Below are 19884 nucleotides of genomic sequence, written 5' to 3'. Positions count from 1 at the left end.
GGCAGGGTGGAAGGAACCAAAGTGGCGGGGGGGGGGGGGGAAGCAGTTTTCGTGTGTGTGTGTTTTCTGGGCGTGGGGGATGGGCTTTTGGGGGGTCTCTTTGTGTGTGGCGGGACGCGTGCGAGGGAGAGGTCTGTGTGCAGGGTCTGTGCTTGGGGCAGTGTGGGCCTGTGGGGTGAGATGGGGGTCTGTGTGAGAGAGAGGGGGAGAGAGCTCTTTGTGCGGCGTGGGGGGGAGAGAGCATTGTGGGTCTGTGTGCAGGGGGGGTGTGTGTGTGACAGAGAGACAGAGGTTTGTGGGTCTGTGTGCAGGCAACACTTGTTATACCAATAAGAGCTCATTGAGTCGGTTGAAGACGGTGGATTTGTCCAGTTGTGTTGCTTTTAGGGCAGTGTGGAGTAGTGGCTAAAGCACTGGACCAATACTCAGGACTCCTGGGTTCTAGGCCACTGGACTGCTGCGTGATCTTGGGCAAGTCACTGCCCCTTGGCGTGCCTCAGTTTCCCTAATTAAACCAGGAATTAACTTTTCTGTAAAGCGCTTATAGATCGACAGACAAAAAGCACTAGATAAGAGCTACGGTATGTGTGTGTATATGCAGGACTGAGTACATGGGTTTATATAGATGGATAGGTACATGTTTGTGTCTAAATCTATGTGTGGATCTGTGTTTGTTTCTCCAGGATCTGAATCATCCTGTGCATTTTTGTTTATGGTATTTCCAAAAGCTGTTTTAATCTGGATTAATCATGTGTTGGCATACAGTGCGTTCACATTTCCAGTCTTGCTCTTGATTTGAGATGGCAAGCCAGTTCAATTGCTTAATAAAGCTTAGTGGGAACCCAGGCTGACCTTTATTCCCTGGCTTGCAAAGTTCCACATATCTAAATATTTATAACAACAGTTCAGTTGTTTACTACACCTTCTTCTCAAATCCTAGAAGTACTTCCATGCTATGATGTTCTGTGGGGACGTTTATTAATGAGCCACCCTCCGATAACAAACCAGGAAAGAATTAATGCTAATAAAAGTAAGAGTTGATTTTAATGGTGGAATCAGGCCAGAGCAATTCCAAAGACAGGGAGATTTTAACCACTTCAGATTGCTCAATATAGAGATTGCCCAGAATTTAGAACAGCTGGATTTCAGCACTGATTGGGGGGAGGGGTGTTTAAAAGGATTAAAAAGATCTCTGAAGAGTGCGTCATAAATTAGATTGCAAGCTCTTTGGAGCAGGAACTGTCTTTGTTCTGGGCTTGTCTGGTGCCTAATATAAGAACATAAGAGCTTCCATACTGAATCAGACCATGGTCCGTCTTGCCCAGTATCCTGTCTCCCGACAATGGCCTGTACCCAGAGCTTCAGAGGAAGTGTACAAAACAGGTTAATTTTAGAGTGATTCACCTCTTTCTTCCACTCCCAGCCTCTGGCAGTCAGAGTTCTAGGGTCGCCCTGAGCATGGAGTTGTGTCCCTGACCATCTTGGCTAATAGCTATTTGGACCTATCCTCCATTTATCCAGCACTTTTTTGAAAAAGTACTTCCTCATCTTTGAACGACGTCTGCTGCCTGTTAAGTTCTTTGGGTGACCCCTGGTTTTTGTATTGTGTGAAAGGGTAAATAGCACTTTTCTAGTCACTTTTTTCTAGTACAATGAGCTTAAGTGCTACTGCAATAGAAAGGATAATATACAGAAGTTTCTTCTCTGCATCTGACTCCCTGATCCCTTTTCAAGACCCATGACTTGCCCTTGTTCCCTCTTCTCCCCTGGTGTAACAATCGCCTGACCTTCCACATCACCGATGCATCCGATGAAGTGAGCTATAGCTCACGAAAGCTTATGCTCAAATAAATTGGTTAGTCTCTAAGGTGCCACAAGTACTCCTTTTCTTTTTGTCCAGAAAGGCATCTAGTCTTGATCTGAAGCCATGAAAAGATGGAGAATCCAACGCTTCCCTTGTGGAGTTTGTTCCAGTGATTAATTACCCTCATTGTTAAAAGTTAGCACCTTGTTATTTCTCATTGGAATTTGTCTGGCTTCAGTTCCACCCACTTGGTTCTTGTTATGCTTTTCTCCGCCAAAGTGCAGCCATCTCTGGGGTGGAGCCTGGTGGTCAAGCCACATACACCACCACCACTGTTGGCCTGCTGAGCTAAGGGCAAACCCCTGCTCTTCTGAAAAAAGCATCATGGGACCTTTGCTGGAGGAGACAAGATCTTGGTAAAATAAAGAGCTGTTTGCAGGATTTCTGGGTATTTCAAATCTGATAGCTCTTCCACTAAGCCATCCCTGGGAGAGGGGCAGGTCCTGAACTCTCATAAGCAATTCTTGTCCCAAGGAGAATCTGAGAGCATAAGGTTACCCGCAGCTATGAGTCTTAAGAAGTCACCCAAGACTTTGCACATTATTGCCCATGTGATTTAGGTCCAGTTAACTCCAATGTCCTACAGGGCAACAGATTGGGTGGCTTGCAGGGTGGCAGAATCCTCCTTTTTTAGGATCATCCCAGTTTAGTGCGGCCTTAGAATGTAATTCCATTTGCTGCAGGAAGGACATCAGTCCTTGGGTGGGGGAGAACGGAGTCAGATTTTTCCCTATTTTAAGAGAACCATAACATAACACATCCTAAAAAACAGCCTTTCCTCTCCTGTTCTGATCTGGCCCCAGAGCACGTTGTTGAAGGAAGATGAAGAGTCTTTCCCTCTTAGGACCCTGGTTCCCCATCTGGCTGGCTCAGCAGGGATTGGTATATAGGAACGAAAGCTGTTAGGAGTTATCTCTTCTGCGTTTGTACAACCCTTAGCGTGACTGAGTCCTCGGCCAGGACTGGGGTCTAACACTTGAGATTAGCTTTTCTCCAGGGGCTACAACAGTATGTGATGGTCATCAACCAGACTCCCAAGGCAACACACCTTTATTCTTAGGGTATTCTTAGGTATTTACAGCCTAAATAACTCACCTGCATCACATCCCACTGTTCCTGAAGGAGCTGTGTCCTACTGGAGTCACATACAGTCCCTGACCCACAGTGAGACATAAACCATGAACTTAATACAACATGGCCCCCAAAGACACTGCATGTGGTTGCAATATCTGTCACCCCCATTTGCACAGATTGGGCGGCAGTGGGGACTTTGGCCCAGAACTCAGCAGGAATTAGGTACCTAAATACCCTGAGGGCCTGACCTAGAGGAGCTAGTACCAGACCCTTTACTGGTTCAAAGCAGTTATTTAGACAATTAACTCATTCTCTCAGACCTGAAGAAGAACTTTGTTAGGATCAGGAGCTTGTCTCTCTCACCAACAGAAGTTGGTCCTCACTCACCTTGTCTCTCTAATTAATTAATCGGTTACTAGGCTAATTAATCAGCATGATCAATCATTTGCACAGTGTGGTGAGACATCAGTCATTGGGTTTAAAGAAGCTCATGAACGCCATGATAGCTCAAAAAGCCCCTTTCTGTATGCAAAGCCTCCGGATCCTTGGGGAAACAAGAATTTGGACAAGCCAAGGCTGGACAGAGATGTGCTTTTCTGCATTGACGTGAAGGCAGTTTTTAAAGCATGTCCTTTTTTAATGCAGTGCAAGACATTTACCTGTTCTGTTCATTCCCTTTGAAGCAGCTGGCACCATCCACCGTCAGAAGACAGAACACTGGGCTAGATGGACCATTGGGCTGACCCAGTCTGTCCGTTCTTATATTCTTACAGTCTCTGAACAAACCTCTCTCTCATTCAAATCGTCTTTTCAGTAACAATAAAATGTCGGGTTTTAAAAACACAGAACTGGAACTGAGTAGGAGCTTAATCAGAGTAAAGGCCTAATTCTGAGCCCATTTATGTCAGTGTAAATCAGGAGCAACACCCCTGGTGTTGCACCAGGATAAAACTGGTGTGAGCAGGGGAATCTAGCCCAGTCTGACTGTCAACCATCTAAACTAGATTTTCGCTCCATTCTATTTTAAACAGGACTACGCTGCTGGAGTGCTGACCACAACTGTTTCATTGTTTCTTTGTACTCCTTCTTCTACCTAGATCCATTTGTTGTCTCTCATCTTATACTTAGATTGTAAATGTTTTGGGGTAGGGACCACCGTTTAAAACAAACAAAAGGAAGTATTTTTTCACACAGTGCACAGTGAACCTGTGGAACTCCTTGTCAGAGGATGTTGTGAAAGCCAAGACTATAACAGGGTTCAAAAAAGAACTAGATAAGTTCATGGAGGATAGGTTCATCAATGGCTATTAGCCAGGATGGACAGAGATGGTATCCCTAGCCTCTGTTTGCCAGAAGCTGGGAATGAGCGACAGGGGATGGATCATTTGATGATTCCTTGTTCTGTTCATTCCCTCTGGGGCAGCTAGCATTGGCCACTGTCAGAAGACAGGATACTGGGCTAGCTGAACCTTTGGTCTGATCCAGTATGGCCATTCTTATGTTTTGTTCTGTGTTTATACAGCGCCTGGCCATGCCAAGGACCTTAGGCCCAATACAGTTCATGACTATGGCCCAGGGCTGGATTTAGGGGCAGGCATCCCAGGCAACCGCCTGAGGTGCCGGGTTTGGGGAGTGCCAGGCTCGGGGTGCTGTTTTTGTTGTTAGTGACAAAAGGGAAGGTAGAATGTTTGAAGTAACAGGTTTCAGGTGGTCCGTACGTGGATTCATTTTCCACAGACCTCCTAGAATGTTCTGGACCTTTGTAGAACCTCGTGGAACCTTCCAGACTTTCTGAGAACTACATTTTCCTTAAACCTCCTAGAGTGCTGTCAGCCATGCCCTCACGGGTATATACGGGGCAGGGCGTCACCAGGCAGTCAGTGAGATAGAAGAACGAATTAAAGTGAGAGCCCGGCTGCTATATTGTGAACCTTGTTTATATGCATCTGATGAAGTGAGCTGTAGCTCACGAAAGCTTATGCTCTAATAAATTGGTTAGTCTCTAAGGTGCCACAAGTACTCCTTTTCTTTTTGTTTTATTGTGTAAGTGTGTTTTAAGACTTGAAGAGTAAATAGCAACTAATAGAGGACATATTTAAAAAGATGCCAGAGATATCTATTGAACCCTTATCTATGCACTAATATAAAAGAAGTACTGTTACGTCTTTTGCCATGCTTAACACGTCATGTTTGATGACCGTTCAATTTCTGGATGTTAGTACATTTCAGTTATTCTTAAAATTAAAAAGTTTCTATAAGCTTAGAGGGAACACTTTTCTTTATTTGCTTATATATGGCATGAATAAACACAGATCCTATAGCGTGCAAATGTATCATCTTATATGACAGGGATAAATCATGCGTGCAAATTGTGCATCGAAGTCGTGAAATGGGCTACATATGAAATAAAAAATAAGATATTAAAAAGTTTCACAGATGGGGAAGGGGGGCAGAGACACTCCTTGCCTGGGGCAACATTTGGGTGTAGAGCCCCTAGATGCTGTGATAACACAAATAATACTCCTTTTCTTTTTGCGAATACAGACTAACACGGCTGTTACTCTGAAACAAATAATAATAATTCTGTTGTACCCATCACCAGAGTATCTGATTCACAACTGTTACTGTAGGTTTTTGTTTTTTTTAAAGCAGCCTTTCTTTTAAAACCCCTCAGGATCACAGGCCATTCAGTGGCATGGAATTATTGCCAGGTGCAGAGTTTCTCCTCCTCAGGACAAAACATGAATGCAAGTCGACTGATTAAAAAAAGGAGCGTGGGGAGGTGAGCTGAATTTGCAAATGAAAAAAAGCCCATTAACAAAATGTAGGGCTGGATTCTGTGTCTTGGATGGTCTGTGTCAGAGGGTCAGATACTGCAGTGATGAGCGGGGTATAAGAACCTATATAGAATAGGAAAGGTTTGGTCGGTGTCTTGGATCAGGATTCAGGAAGAAACTCGATTCTCCTCTCTGCCATCCCCCTCGTCTCTGCAGAATGGTTTCTTCCCGAATACAAGGCTTTCCTGTCTGTGTCACTGAAACCGGTTCAATCCGGCTCAGAGGCCCATACCCCATTTATGAATGGCCTTGCTGGGCGTTGGCAAGGCAACCGTGGAAAGTAGGTCACTGGCTCAGTGCAGGACGGGTTCACACGGATCCCTACCACAGAGTGCAGGCGTGCGCAGAGCTCTAAAGGTCCACACCAGTGTTCCCTCTAATTTTTGACAGGCCGTGTGCGCAAAAAAATTTCTTCTGTGCAAATTGTCGTGCTTCTGTGCAAATTTTTGTGCGTGCGGTGTTTCGCCAGGTGCGCGGGGTTTAGGATCTGTGTGCACATGCACACGTGCACAGCTTAGAGGGAACAGTGATCCACACACAGAGAGATCTGCACAGACCCACATATGCGTCATCAGAAACATCCAGCCCCGCACAAATACACACAGACCCACATCCAATCCCACACAAATTCACACAGGCCCACACACAAGAGCTTCTGTAGAGCTTCTCATCAGTTGATTCATAGATATTTAGGTCAGAAGGGACCATTATGATCATCTAGTCTGACCTCCTGCACAACGCAGGCCACAGAATTTCACCCACCACTCCTGAAAAAAACCTCACACCTATATCTGTGCTATTGAAGTCCTCAAATCGTAGTTTAAAGACTTCAAGGTGCAGAGAATCCTCCAGCAAGTGACCCGTGCCCCATGCTACAGAGGAAGGCGAAAAACCTCCAGGGCCTCTTCCAATATGCCCCGGAGGAAAATTCCTTCCTGACCCCAAATATGGCGATGAGCTAAACCTTGAGCATATGGGCAAGATTCATCACCAGATACTACAGAAAATTCTTTTCCTGGGTAACTCAGATCCCACCCCATCTAATATCCCATCACAGGCCATTGGCCCTATTAACCATGAATATTTAATTACCAAAACCATGTTATCCCATCATACCATCTCCTCCATAAACTTATCAAGTTTAATCTTAAAGCCAGATAGATCTTTTGCCCCCACTGCTTCCCTTGGAAGGCTGTTCCAAAACTTCACTCCTTTGATAGTTAGAAACCTTTGTCTAATTTCTAGTCTAAATTTCCTGGTGGCCAGTTTATATCCATTTGTCCCAAAAGAGCTTTGCAAAGGAGATAAGTAGCATTGTACAGATGGGGAAACTGAGGCACGGGGAGGGGAAATGACTTACCTGGGGCACCCAGCAGCTGAGATAGAAACAGAACCCAGGAGTCCTGAGTCTCACTCCAGTGCCCTGTCTATTAGCCCAGCAAAAACGGCCAACCCTAAATATTCCCCCTCACCCATGGTCGTATAGATACACCCACATCACATGCATACACACACATAATGAAAAACCTCCAGCCCAAAGACAGATCACCAAGCCAACACACAGAGCCAGATACGGATCACCTGTACACACCCATAGAATGGGAAATTGAAAACCTTGTTGTTTTCCTCTGAGCTGTCACCTAGGGCAATCTTGGTTTTAGTGCTACCTTTTTTTATTACAGGAATCAATTGCATTTCACTCTCTATTTTTTTAAAGGGACAGCCTCACTTTTATATTTCATCAATGAAAAGCCGTTTCAGATCCAAACACTGCATACATCTCTCTCAGTGTATGGTTTCCGAGTAGCAGCCGTGTTAGTCTGTATTTGCAAAAAGAAAAGGAGGACTTGTGGCACCTTAGAGACTAACCAATTTATTTGAGCAGAAGCTTTCGTGCATCCGATGAAGTGAGCTGTAGCTCACAAAAGCGAGAGTGAATTTGTGTGGGGGGGTGGAGGGTGAGAAAACCTGGATTTGTGCTGGAAATCACTTTAGATAAGCTATTACCAGCAGGACAGTGGGGTGGGAATAGGTATTGTTTCATATTCTCTGTGTATATATAAAGCCTGCTGCAGTTTCCACGATATGCATCTGAGGAAGTGAGCTGTAGCTCACGAAAGCTTATGCTCTAATAAATTGGTTAGTCTCTAAGGTGCCACAAGTCCTCCTTTTCTTTTTGCGAATACAGACTAACACGGCTGCTACTCTGAAACTACCAAGTATATGATTTAAATGGCAACACAAGGTCAGGGCCGGATTAACCTTTTGTGGGCCCCCATGCAGGCAGTGGACCATGGCGTAGGAAAGTCAGTCCGCAGAGCAAGGGGCCAGCCAGGGGCAATGGGGCATGGCATAGCAGGGGCGGCCCCGCTCCGCCCAGCCCAGTGCGAGGGCACTATTTACAAGCCGGCAGTTGCCAGCCACACACTGGTCTGCTGGGCCCTGTACTGACAGCGTGACCCTTCCCCTCGGGGGGTGGGCCCATGCCGTGCCACACAGCCCCCTCACCCAAGACCCTCCTAACTCCCTATGGCCAGAGCCACCCTGGACCCACTATGCCCAGCGTCCCCCCAGCCCCTTTCACACAAATACACAGCACCCTGCACAACACCACTCCTGCCCAGCGCCCCCCGGCCCACAGCCCCACCACAACTGCCCAGCACCCCCCACAGAACCCCCCCCACTCCCTAGTGCCCCCTCACAGCCCAGCACCCCCCACCCCAGATCCCCAAGAGACCCACTCCCCTACACCCTGCCTCCCAGCTGCACTCACTGGCCCTGCTGAGAGGAGACTGTATGTTAGGGTTACCATACGTCCATAGGTTTTAGAGTAACAGCCGTGTTAGTCTGTATTCGCAAAAAGAAAAGGAGGACTTATGGCACCTTAGAGACTAACCAATTTATTTGAGCATGAGCTTTCGTGAGCTACAGCTCACTTCATCAGATGCAAAGCTCATGCTCAAATAAATTGGTTAGTCTCTAAGGTGCCACAAGTACTCCTTTTCTTCATACATCCATATTTTCCCAGACATGTCTGGCTTTTTGGTTCTTAAATTGCCATCCAGGAGGAATTTTTAAATATCTAAAAATGTCCGGGATTTTGCCATTTATTATTTTTCCCCAAAGAAGAGTTGATCATTCAAGAGAGTGAATGTTGATCACTCGAGAGTGCCCGCTTTTCCCCCTAGCTGTTTCGCAGGCTGGGACAGAGGGAGGTGGGGGGGAATGCAGCGTGCTCAGGGGAGGAGGCGGGGCCAGGGCGGGGATTTGGGGAAGGGGTCCAATGGGGCAGGGAGGGGGCGTGTGACGAAGTGGGACTCTTCTTAATGTTTCCTCTGAATAGTGTGGGGGTGCCTCAGTTTCCCCTAGGCAGTTCTTAAGTATCTAGGTGGTGGGGTAAGGGTGTATGATCATTGCAGAGCCCTAGAGGGCCGGTGTGTGCAGGAGTCTGGACACAGAGAATGGCCGACACCCTGTTTCCTGGCAACTGATGGCCTGGGCCCTTCCCCCCTGCAAGGTGAGAGCTAAAGGGTTGGAGAACAAAGGAATCAGGTGACCACCTGGCCCGGGAAAGGAACAAAGCCCAGAGGAGGAGGGGCTGGAGGGAGTTTCAGTTTGGGGCTGGCTGGGACATGGAGTGAAGTGCAGACGTGGTTGTCTGGCTCACTGCCCCCCAGAATGGACCCAGCTGAGGGGTCCCGTTCTCTGCACCTGCAAGCTCTGTTTTAGACCATGTTCCTGTCGTCTAATAAACCTTCTGTTTTACTGGCTGGCTGAGAGTCCCGTCTGACTGCGAAGTTGGGGTGCAGGACCCTCTGGCTTCCCCAGGAGCCCCACCTGAGTGGACTCACTGGGGGGAAGCGCAGGGAGGGGCAGAGGATGCTGAATGCTCCGAGGTCAGACCCAGGAAGGTGGAAGCTGTGTGAGCTGTGTGTCCTGAAGACAGGCTGCTCACAGAAAGGCGACTACCCCAGAGTCCTGACTGGCTTCATGGGGAGCAGTTCCAGAGCATCGCCCAGGGACTCCGTGACAGGGCGGAGTTGGGGTGGGGACTTTGGGGAAGGGGTTGGAATGAGGGTGGGGGAAGGGGTGGAGTTGGGGCAGGGCTGGGGGGGGTGCGAGCAAATGCCCCTCCATGGAGTGTCCTCTTTTCTGAATGTTCAGATATGGTAATCCTACTGTATCTGCCAGGCTGAGCCAGCAGCGCAGCCAGGGCTGGTCCCGGGGCCAGGAATCGCTCCGGTCCCTTGGGAGTGGTGTGATCAGCCAGGTCAGGGCCTGCCCCGGCCGGGCTCCCTCAAGACGCACTTGCCTGGACAGGCCCAGCCAAGCTCCCCGCGCTGTCCTCTTCTTCCCCCACACCTGGCTGAAACCGGCCAGGCTTCTGCACCAGTCACAGGCAGCTCAGCTCCAGGGAGACGGGGGGGGGGCCCCACAGGTGGTGGGAAGCAAAGACTGCCCAGAGCTGGAAGTGCACTGGGATCTGGCTAGGGGGCAGAGAGGAGCAAGTGGTGGGCAGGGGGAGCCAGCCGAGTCTCGGGGCACAGTGCAAGCAGAGCAGCCTGGGGCACTTCTGAGCATGGGCCTGGCTCCATGGAGCCACTGGAGCCATTGTAAACCCGGGACTGCACAAGGTGCAAGGCGGCAGAGAATCAGGGCCGGGGTAACTTGGTTATCACAGAGTGGACAGACTGTCCGCCGGCATTAATCATTGTCGTGCCACTGAAGGCAAGGGAGTTCTGCTGATATCCACCAGCTGGGAATCTGTAGAGGGGCCATTTAACCTCTCTGCACCACATTGGTGACACAGATGCTGGGTCCAGTTCTGGCGCACACATTTTTATGAAGGAGGTTGAGAAACTGGAGACTGTGCAGAGAAGAGATAAAAAAAAAAAAGATTGGCAGGCTGGAGAAAATGTCTGAGAGTGAGAGACTCGGTTTGTTTAGTTGATCAAAAAGATCGAGAGGTGACTTGAGGCTGGTGTACAAGGACCTTTGTGGGGCAAATATCCCAAGTATCCACGGCCCTTTTAAACTAGTGGAGAAAGGTGGAAGGAGAACCAAGGGCTGGAAGTTAGAGCCAGACGAAGTTCCAGTCAGAAAGAAGGCACCAATTTTTAACAGTGAAGGTGATTAACCCCAGGAACAAACTCCCCAGGTCAGCAGTGGATTCTCCATCTTTAGAAATTTTCAAAATCAGCCTGGATGTCTTTTTGAAAGATGCTTTGGTCTAACACAAGTTATTGGGCTCAAGACAGGAGTGCCTTGTGTGTGAAACCGTATTACACTGGAATATGATCTAATCTACTGGTCCCTTCTGGCAAGAAACTCTATGAATTTGGCCCTGTGTTTCTATCCTGGTTACTTAAGAGCCAGGTTTCTGAATGCCGCAGCACCAGGTCAGCTGGTCCTTTCCTAGCCTCCTTTCTTTAATGAAAGGATTTCGAGCAAGACTTTGTATTTGAAGATGCATAAAACACACCCACAGGCAAATTCACAAGCAGGGCCCTGTCTCCTTAAAGTAGACTCTAAGAAGGCCCTTGAACAGCAAAGCCAGACTTAAAGATCTCACACCTCGAGCCTGTTTAGCATGGGAGCCAGGACTCCTGGGTTTTATTACCAGCACTGGGAGGGGAGTGATGGTTAGAGCAGGGGCTGGGCCTCAGGACTTCTGGGTTCTATCCCTGCCTCTGGAAGGGCAGTGGAGTCTAGTGATTAGGGGTGGGGGCTGCTGAGAGTCAGGACTCCTGGGTTCTATTCCAAACACAGAGATGATGCTGACAGTGTGGCACATAGCAGAGGTGGATTAGGAGTTTGTGGGGCATTGGGCCAGAGCAAGTGCCCCCAGCTCCCTCGCCAGCACTTCTGCAGGGGGAAATGGAGTCAGGGCGCAGGGACTTGCCCTATCCTGCCCCCATGCACAGCACTCCTGGGGAGCTGGTGTGGGGGCTTCCCCTGCCTGCTCGGCGCTCCTGCTGGGAAGTGGGGTTGGGGCATGGGGGTGCCCATTTTTCCAGGGGTTCCCCAAATTAGCCAGGGCTCCTGGGCACAAGCCCCGTTGGCCCAGTGGTTAATCCACCACTGCACACACAGAAAGAGATGGCATGGGCCACGAGGAGGGGTATGGGGACATGCTAAGAATGCAAATGTCCTTAGCAATGAAAATGCTGGCAGTATAATGAGACGTACAGAGCAGCATTGTGGTCCTGTAGCTAAAGGAAGAGGAGGCTGGAAGCCAAGACTCCTGGCCTCCATTCCCAGCTCTAGCAGGGGAGCAGGGTCTAGCTGGTTACAGCAGGGGGCTGGGAGCCAGGACTTCTAGATTTTATCCCCAAAGAACTGAGATGCCCCACACCAGAGGTGGCTGCATCTCAGCCCGGCGCAAGCCATCCCTGTGCCGTGTTTTTGTGAGGCTTTTATCTACCGACGTTCCCCACTCCGCTGTCAGCTGTGCCTCAGCCCCAAATGAGTGAGCCATTAGTAGGCCGCCTGTGAAGATGAACCTGAAGGAGTCCAAGAATACCTTGTAGGGAGAAGGGAGGTGGTGTTAATCTGAAAACCATCTGTTTTTACCTAGGATTTGTCCAACAGCAGATTGTGAGCATAAACAGAACTAGAATGAGATTAAACTAAGACCATTCATATTTTATTAATTTCACACTTGATAGCAAAAAATAAATCACGTGTACTCAGATCACTTATTGTCACCCATAGGCTAAGCTTTGCAGTCCACTCATTGTCCATTATTTGTCTTATGTAAGACACAGAGACTAACTGAGAGGGGAAGGTCAGGTTTTTAGGTTGATCAGCTGATATTCACCCTGACCTTCAAGGATATTCACCCAGACCCAGATTGCTTACTGGATGGGGCGTGTCTCGGTACCTTTTTATGAATTTTATTAAAGCCACTTCAAACCGCCCCCCCGCCCGACCAAAGTTAAATTATTATTACTGAATTTTGTTGCCAATCCAGATGAGCAGTTGCAGCTTTCATGGAAAGGAAATTTCAAAAGAAAATTTTTGATTCAGAAGCCTGCCCACCACCTGATCAGAATGTTTTGATAACTCAGTGATAAATGATCAAGTTAGCACAACAATTAATCTTTCACAATATAAGTTGATTCAAAACAAGCAAGTCAAAACAAAATACTCCATTTTGATTCAGAATTGTGTTGAGATTTTTTTCTGTCAAAAGCTTAGCTGATAACAAAACCTTTCAATTTGGATCCATACACCATTGATGGAAAAGTCTTCAGTCAAGATTTTTTTTTGGGGGGGGGGGGGCGGGGAACCAGCATTAATGACAATTGCCAAATCAAAGTCAGATCAACAAATTAATCTCAACACCTGATCATCAAAAAGAATTCTGGAGTTGTTGGAAGATCTGAGGATAGAACCCAGGCATCCTGACTCCCAGCCCACCAGTGCACTAACCCACTAGACCCCACTCCCCTCCCAGACCTATGGATAGAGCCTAGGAATCTGGACTCCCAGATTACCTAACCAGACTACACATCCCATGATGCACCATGGCCCAGAATTCCCATGATGCAGTCAAGAAGAGGGGAGGACTGTGGTCTCTCATGGGAGATGTAGTCCAGCCAGGAAGTGTGACCCATATAGGAGAACGGGAGCATGAGGTACCCAAACCACAACTCCCATGAGGCAGCATTTCGAAATTAAAATTGTGTGGATTCAGGTTTTTGCCAAAAAAAATTGGCATTTGTGATGGGAGGAAATAGCTCCCATTTTCCAGCCAGTTGTAAAGATGGGCCATGGTGGGTGAGGAGGAGGGAAGGAGCAGTAGGTGGGAATGGGAAGGGAAGAAGAGGTGAAAATGGGACAGAGAGGGCAGGGTTATACAATGGAAGAACCCTCACCGCTGCCCCACAGAAAAGCCCTGGGGCTTGGCTGAGCCTGGGAATGGTCCGTGACAGAAAGTCCATCACCTTGGAAGAGACTGGTAGAGATGCAGGGGCCTGCAGGGGTGGCTGCAGCAGGCTGGGTGGATCCTGCCAGGCTCAGAGGCAGGGTCCTCAGAGCTCCATGCAGAAGGTCAGATTGGTCCCAGTCATCTTCTCCTCATAGTCCTCATCAAAGCGCTCATTCTGCGCCACGGTGAAGTGGTTCTTCCAGTCCCCGACAGACCCTGCAGACAACAGAGATGCAGAGACAGGAGTCGCCGTGTGAGGGGAAGGGCTTGGACTTTAGACACAGCCAGCATCTGCCCCAGGCCTAACACAGCTGCCAAGGCACTGTTCTGGGGAAGCTCACAGCTCTCAAGGCCTTGCTGAGCACGGCTGTGAGCCAAGCAGGGCAAGGCCCCAAACCTCTATCGACATTTAAATGCCCTTCTGAAGTGAGTTGGTGGAAGAGCTGAGGCGAGAACCCAGGAGTCCTGACTAGACCTAGGGCTAGAACCTTGGATGCTGGACTCCCAGGCTACCTAACCAGACTACATATCCCATGATGCACCATGGCCCAGAGTCCCAGGATGCATTCAAGAGGAGGGGCAGACTGTGGTGTCTCATGGGAGTTGTTGTCCAGCCAGGAAGTGTGACTCATATAGGAGAATGGGAGCATGAGGTACCCAAACCACAAATCCCCTTTTTAAATGCCCTTCTGAAGCTTAACAGCCAACCCAGGTCCAGGCAAGAACAGGGTGTGTACCGCCTGTCTCGGAAGTGTGTTACTTTCGGGGGAGGGGGTGTCACACATCCATCACCAGCAGGGGGTGCCCTGGAACCCATCCCAGGGGCAGGTCTAAGGACCGGGTTACCTTTACGCATGAACGGGGAGATGGACTGGTCCATGATGGACAGAGGGACGCCAGAGCGGTTAGCCATGGGATTGTCCTTCATGACGTCAAATGACGTGTGATAGACAATCTTCTCCAGAAGCGCCTGGTCCAGGTTCTTCCCCAGAAACCGGGCCACCTTCTGGATCTCACGCTTTGGGTCCTGTGGGGAAGGCATTGCTCTGAGGAAGCTCACAGCACTAGGGTCCCTGCTAGGCACTGACAGGACACTGCTGCGAGGAAGCTCACAGCACTAGAGGCCCTGCCAGTCGATGGCACTACTGTCTGGAAGTTAATTGAGCTTGAATCAGGACACAGCTGTGGGGAAGCTCACAGCCCTAGAATTTAGAGCAGGGCACTGCTGCAGAGAAGTTCACAGCACTGGAATCCCATCTGCTGTTCCCCTGAAAGACACAAGCTGGGAAGGGTTCATTTCTCCTCCCTTCCCATGCAGAGTCCCCGATGCTGCAGTTTCAAAGCTCCTATGGGGCTTGCAGCTCAGCCCCCCCGAAGCCTCCCCACAGAGCCGCTCACCTTCTTCATGTCCTCGTAGAAGAGGAAGAGCACATGGTGCTTGTCCTTCGCCTTCCACCAGCCCTTCACGTGCTCATGCCACGGACCCCAGCCCACTGCAGTGGAGAGAGCAGGGAGATGGCCCTGTGAGCACAGGTGGGGCTGTGGAGCAATGCGGGGGGCTCCCCAGCAGGGGCTGCTCTCCGAGACCACAGGGGCACTAGGGGGATCCCAGAGATGAGAGCGTAGAGATGGGGTCTCCCCAGCAGGGGACAATCTCCCCAGGATTGGAGTCACTGGGAGGGGACCCCAGGGGTGGGACCGTGTGGGTGGGGTGTCTCCCCAGCAGGAGGTGCTTTGCCCAGGCTGGGAGCTTAAGTGGGGACCCCATAGCTAAGGGTACATGGGCTCTCGCCAGCAGGGAGTGCTCTCCCCAGGGTGGGATACTCTAGGGGGGACCCCAGGGCTGAGGGGGTGGGGTGACTCCCAGCAGGGGCGCTCCCCCCAGGATGGACAACAGGAAGAGGAAGTTCTGGATGTCAAGCCAAGGAGCTGGGCTGAACTCACCTTTGCCCGCCATGAACCTCTCAAAATACTCGTGCCAGGGGCCTGGGTCAGGCACCACCTTGCTCATTCTCTGGAAATGGTAGTAGGAGACCATGCAGTCCTTGGCATTACGAGCCACGTACAGGAACTGGGTAGACGGGGCAAGAACGACAGAGGGAGAGGGGTTTGCTATGGGTCATTGCTGCAGGGCAAGGGGGGTCTCTAAGCTCAAGCTTGGGAGGCGGGGGTTACCTTACACCTCTGTTCCCAGCTGTGAAATACCCACACAGCAGCCCTGCACAGGGATCACTCACCTAGCACTGAAGTGCAGCCACCTCTGGGGTGGGGCGCAGTGGCTGCCATGGCACTTAGAGGAAGGATTACCTTACACTGCTGTTCCCAGAAAGATGGAGGCAAGAGTTTGGTGGGGAGGTGGGTTTTCAGGGTCCGTGGCTGGGGCATGGCTTCGGCTTGTTCCACACCTGCAAGTGGGAGTGAGGTTCAGATGTTGTGCGTGAAGAACCAACCCCACCCACCCCAGCAGCACCTACCTGAGGGTTGGGGCGGACGAGCCCACTCGATGAAGGGGTGCCGGCTGTGGACAGGGGCGCGCTTGCACTTCTCCAAGTCCCCGTCCTGCTGGATCATGTCTACTATCTCCTGGATCCAGGTTGTGCCTAGAAAGGAGGTGAGTGGAGTGTTTTTTCCAGCCAAACCCGCTGTGCCCATATTGTTATGGAGATTGGGGTTACTGGCTGCCTTGAGACACCAAGGCCTAGTGCATAAAACACCAGAGTTGGGAGACCTGGGTTCTAGTCCCGGCTCTCGCCAGCTGGGGGAGCTTGGAGAAGTCACGTTCCCACTCCGTGCCTCAGTTTCCCCCTCTTTAAATTAGGATACTGATGCCAACCTCCTGTGCAAAGTGCTTTGAGATGTGATGACAGAAAATGCTATATAAGAACTAGGGATATTCCATTCAGCCTGTATGAGGGAGCAACTAAATGCTCTTTTGCTAAGTGATAGCCGAAACAAAGGAAAAAGCCACCCAGGGGACGGATAATGAAAGCCACTGCTCAAAGACTGGATTGAATGGAAATCCAGGAGGCTGGGGAGCGACTCACTTGGTTGCAGCTGTGTGTCTAAGAGAAGCCAGCAGCAATCAAGCCCCAGAGACAGCCAAAAAAGCCCTGGTAACATGACCCTGAAACAAAGCTAAGCAAGCGAGAGCTTTTGGGTGGAGGGTTGGCTGGAAAAGAGTCTTGGAACTGTAAGCGAAGAACCAGTCCCCTGTGGTTTGATCCCTGCTGTGTTCAGGTCAGAGGACTCTCTATATTCCTTGTAAATAAACAGAATTGCATCAAAGAAATACCAATTCCAATCTCAGTTTCTCTTTCTAACCAAAAGAACCCTCAGGACCCTAAATATTCCCTGTTCCCTCAGGTCCAAAAGGGGTAAGGATGTATTATTCTCCGTGTATCTTCTCCAAGACATCATCTCCCACAGCCCAGCGCCCCCAGGTGCCATGTTGGTCAGGTTGTTTTCGTACTGATTTAAAGACCAGAGTACCCCAGCCATCCCGCTTCCTGCAGCCCAGCGCCCCCTAATGCCACGCTGGGGCCAGCGTGAGGGGAGAGCGTCCCCTACTGAGCCCCCCATCCCCTGCCACATGGTGCCCCCTAGTGCCACACTAGGGTATTAGGTTGCTACTGAGTCACCAATGCTATTTCCTGCAGCACCCGGGGATTTTCCCTGCATCTCCCATCTAAGAGGTAGCCCACCCGGAAACTCCTCTGCATGATACCTGACCAGCCGTCTACCACCTCCAAGGCTCTTCTTTGAGCAGCCTGTTGAATCTTCCCCACCACAGCGGAAGAAGCCCTTTAACGATGCTCCCGGCCACAGGAATGGGCGTACATTGCCGTCTCAGGGCTCCTAACTTTCTCTATAGCCTTCCCCTCAGCAAACACCCACCTGCTTTGGGGTAGGTGCAGATGAGCAGATCATCGGGCCTGGCTTGGAAACCCTGGATCCGCTGCCATTCATTACAGGTGGCCTGGGAGAGCAGAATCCCCTCCACTTGGCCCAGTTCTGGACGTCCCTCTTTTTCCGGTGTGAGCGCTTTAGTCTGTTCTTTGGACATAGTGTATCGCAGACTGGATGATCACCCAGCACTGAAATGCAGCCACCTCTGGGGTGAGGCACAGCAACTGTTAAACACCCACCAGTGTCCCGGCTGAGATGCTGAAAAAGTAACAAGAGAGTATTTGTCTTCCATTTAATCTGTGCCTAGATACCAACCCTGTAAAGCGAGCCGGGGATCAGAGAGATAAGAAGGGGTCTCCCCTTCTCCCATCAGCAGTAACAGGCCTTCAGTCTGAACTGAGTTAAGAAAAAAGAACAACCTGTGTGCGATGCAGGCGTCGGATTCGAGTCTGGCTCAGATCTTGACTCCACCAAGCTAACTGAGTAAAACCGCTGTTAAAGCATCAAGACAGGACACTGATACGCACAATCAGAGAGCAAAACAATTGAGCCGAAAGCTGGCGTTTGAAAATAAACAGTTATTTCATTTGTACATTTCAAGGAAGTGTTGAGGACAGGTGGATCTGTGGGTAGGGCAGCAGCCTTTGCCTCAGCAGACCTTGTTCAACTGCCAGATTTCCTGTGTCACCTTGGGCAAATCACTTAGTCTGTCTGGGTATGCCTACCCAGCAGAAAAACACACAGAGCAGGGAGTCTCAGAGCATGGGCCTACAGACTTGGGCCTGTGCTACGGGGCTAAAAAGAGCCATGTAGACATTCCCACCAGGGTTCTGGAGCCTAGCAAAGGGGGTGCAACTGAGAGCCAGAGAAGGAATGCGTGTATGGCTGTTTTTAGCCCTGTAGCTTGAGCCTGTGTATATAGATCCAGACTTGGAGACTTGCTCCTGTGGGTTTATTTTGCAGTGTAGCTGTACCCTTGGTGCCTCAGTTTCCCATCCGTAAAATGGGTATAATAGCCCTGCCCTGCCCCACAGAGGTGTTTGAGTGTGAATACATTAAAGATTGTGAGGTGCTCAGCTACTAGGATAATCGGAGCATATAAACAGCATAGATATGGTGTATAATTTCATTAATAAGCCTCTGTTTTGCAGATGTGGGCGTAAAGGCCCAGAGACGTCCAACTCCATTCGATCCAGCCCAGCCAGGGGAGAAATTCACAAAGAGAATTTGCCCAGCAAGTCAGTGGCAAAGAGAGACCCCAGGTGTCCTGACTTCAACAGACTCACTCATTTCTCAGGTTACACTCATGCCTTAAACTGTCTTTTATTTTGCTCATTTGATTGATCCCAGCTGAACTGTAGTAACCAGAGAATCCCAATCTGTACGCAATTATCACCAAACTCTGGGAGCGATCAGTTCATCTCTTGCAATAACACCTTTAAAACTAAGGCCCCTGTTATGCCATAAAAGTTAGAACCTTAAGTATGGATTTTGCTGTTGGCTTTTTAGTGGCTCTGAGACAAGATTCCCTCCTACACCTCCCCAGCTTTTTACCTTCCGCCTGTTGTCTTGACAAGCTGATCCAGCCTCCTTCACACCCCCGATGGGTGACCGAAATGGTCACACGGGGTCTATAAAGCTGCTTAATCTGAACACTGAACTTTCTCCTGCTGGGGAGCAAAGTTTCCTTCTAGATCAGCTAGGCAAAGCCAGGGCGCGGCTCTTAGCAGGAAGCATTTTTAATCCAAGTTGGTCAGTTTCCCATGACTCAGCAGTTTCTGTTCCTCACCCCATTTGCTGCAGTGTCCTGCCGCTGTTCTTTGAAACCCTGGTGTGGTCCCTCCACCCGCAGGAAGCGCTAGTGTGAATGGAATGGGCCTTCTCGAAGCCGGGAAGAGTCAAAGAGCCCAGATCAGACGTACAGAGGCAGGGTGGTTTATTTAGCTAAAGCAGGGGAGAGGGGTCTAGTGGATCAGAGTGGGGTTTGGAAATCAAGACTCCTGTGGTCTGTTCTCAACTCTGGGAGGAACTGTGACTCCAATTCCTCTGTGAGCTAGGACTAGTCTCCAGATATTCTGAATGCCCAGCCTCCCCACGCAGCTTTAACCCACTAGACCCCACTCCCCTCCAAGAGCTGGGGATAGAACCCAGGAGTCCTGGCTCCCATTCCCCCAGCGCTAACCCACTAAACCCTGCTCCCTTCCCAGAGCTGGGGATAGAACCCAGGAGTCCTGGCTAACCCCCACCCTCCAGCTCTAACCCACTAGACC

At 49.9% G+C, this 19884-nt stretch overlaps 1 protein-coding gene across 1 annotated transcript; it reads right to left on the bottom strand.

Moving 5' to 3' along the window:
• Positions 1 to 12399: 12399 nt before the first annotated feature.
• LOC311522702 (sulfotransferase 1C2-like) lies at positions 12400 to 19398 on the bottom strand. Its single transcript, XM_084632189.1, has 8 exons — positions 19169 to 19398; positions 17603 to 17872; positions 16183 to 16308; positions 16016 to 16113; positions 15653 to 15779; positions 15107 to 15201; positions 14555 to 14735; positions 12400 to 13924 (listed from the first exon to the last, which is right to left on the bottom strand). The coding sequence occupies exons 2-8, from the start codon at positions 17769 to 17771 to the stop codon at positions 13812 to 13814; spliced, it is 909 nt and encodes a 302-aa protein (XP_084488315.1). The 5' UTR covers positions 17772 to 17872; positions 19169 to 19398; the 3' UTR covers positions 12400 to 13811.
• Between the last annotated feature and the right edge of the window lie 486 nt (positions 19399 to 19884).

The sequence above is a fragment of the Lepidochelys olivacea genome (genome assembly GCF_965140295.1).
Source record: "Lepidochelys olivacea isolate rLepOli2 genome assembly, chromosome: 6".
Lineage (NCBI taxonomy): Eukaryota > Metazoa > Chordata > Testudines > Cheloniidae > Lepidochelys > Lepidochelys olivacea.
This window is presented reverse-complemented; position numbering and strand designations above follow the sequence as displayed.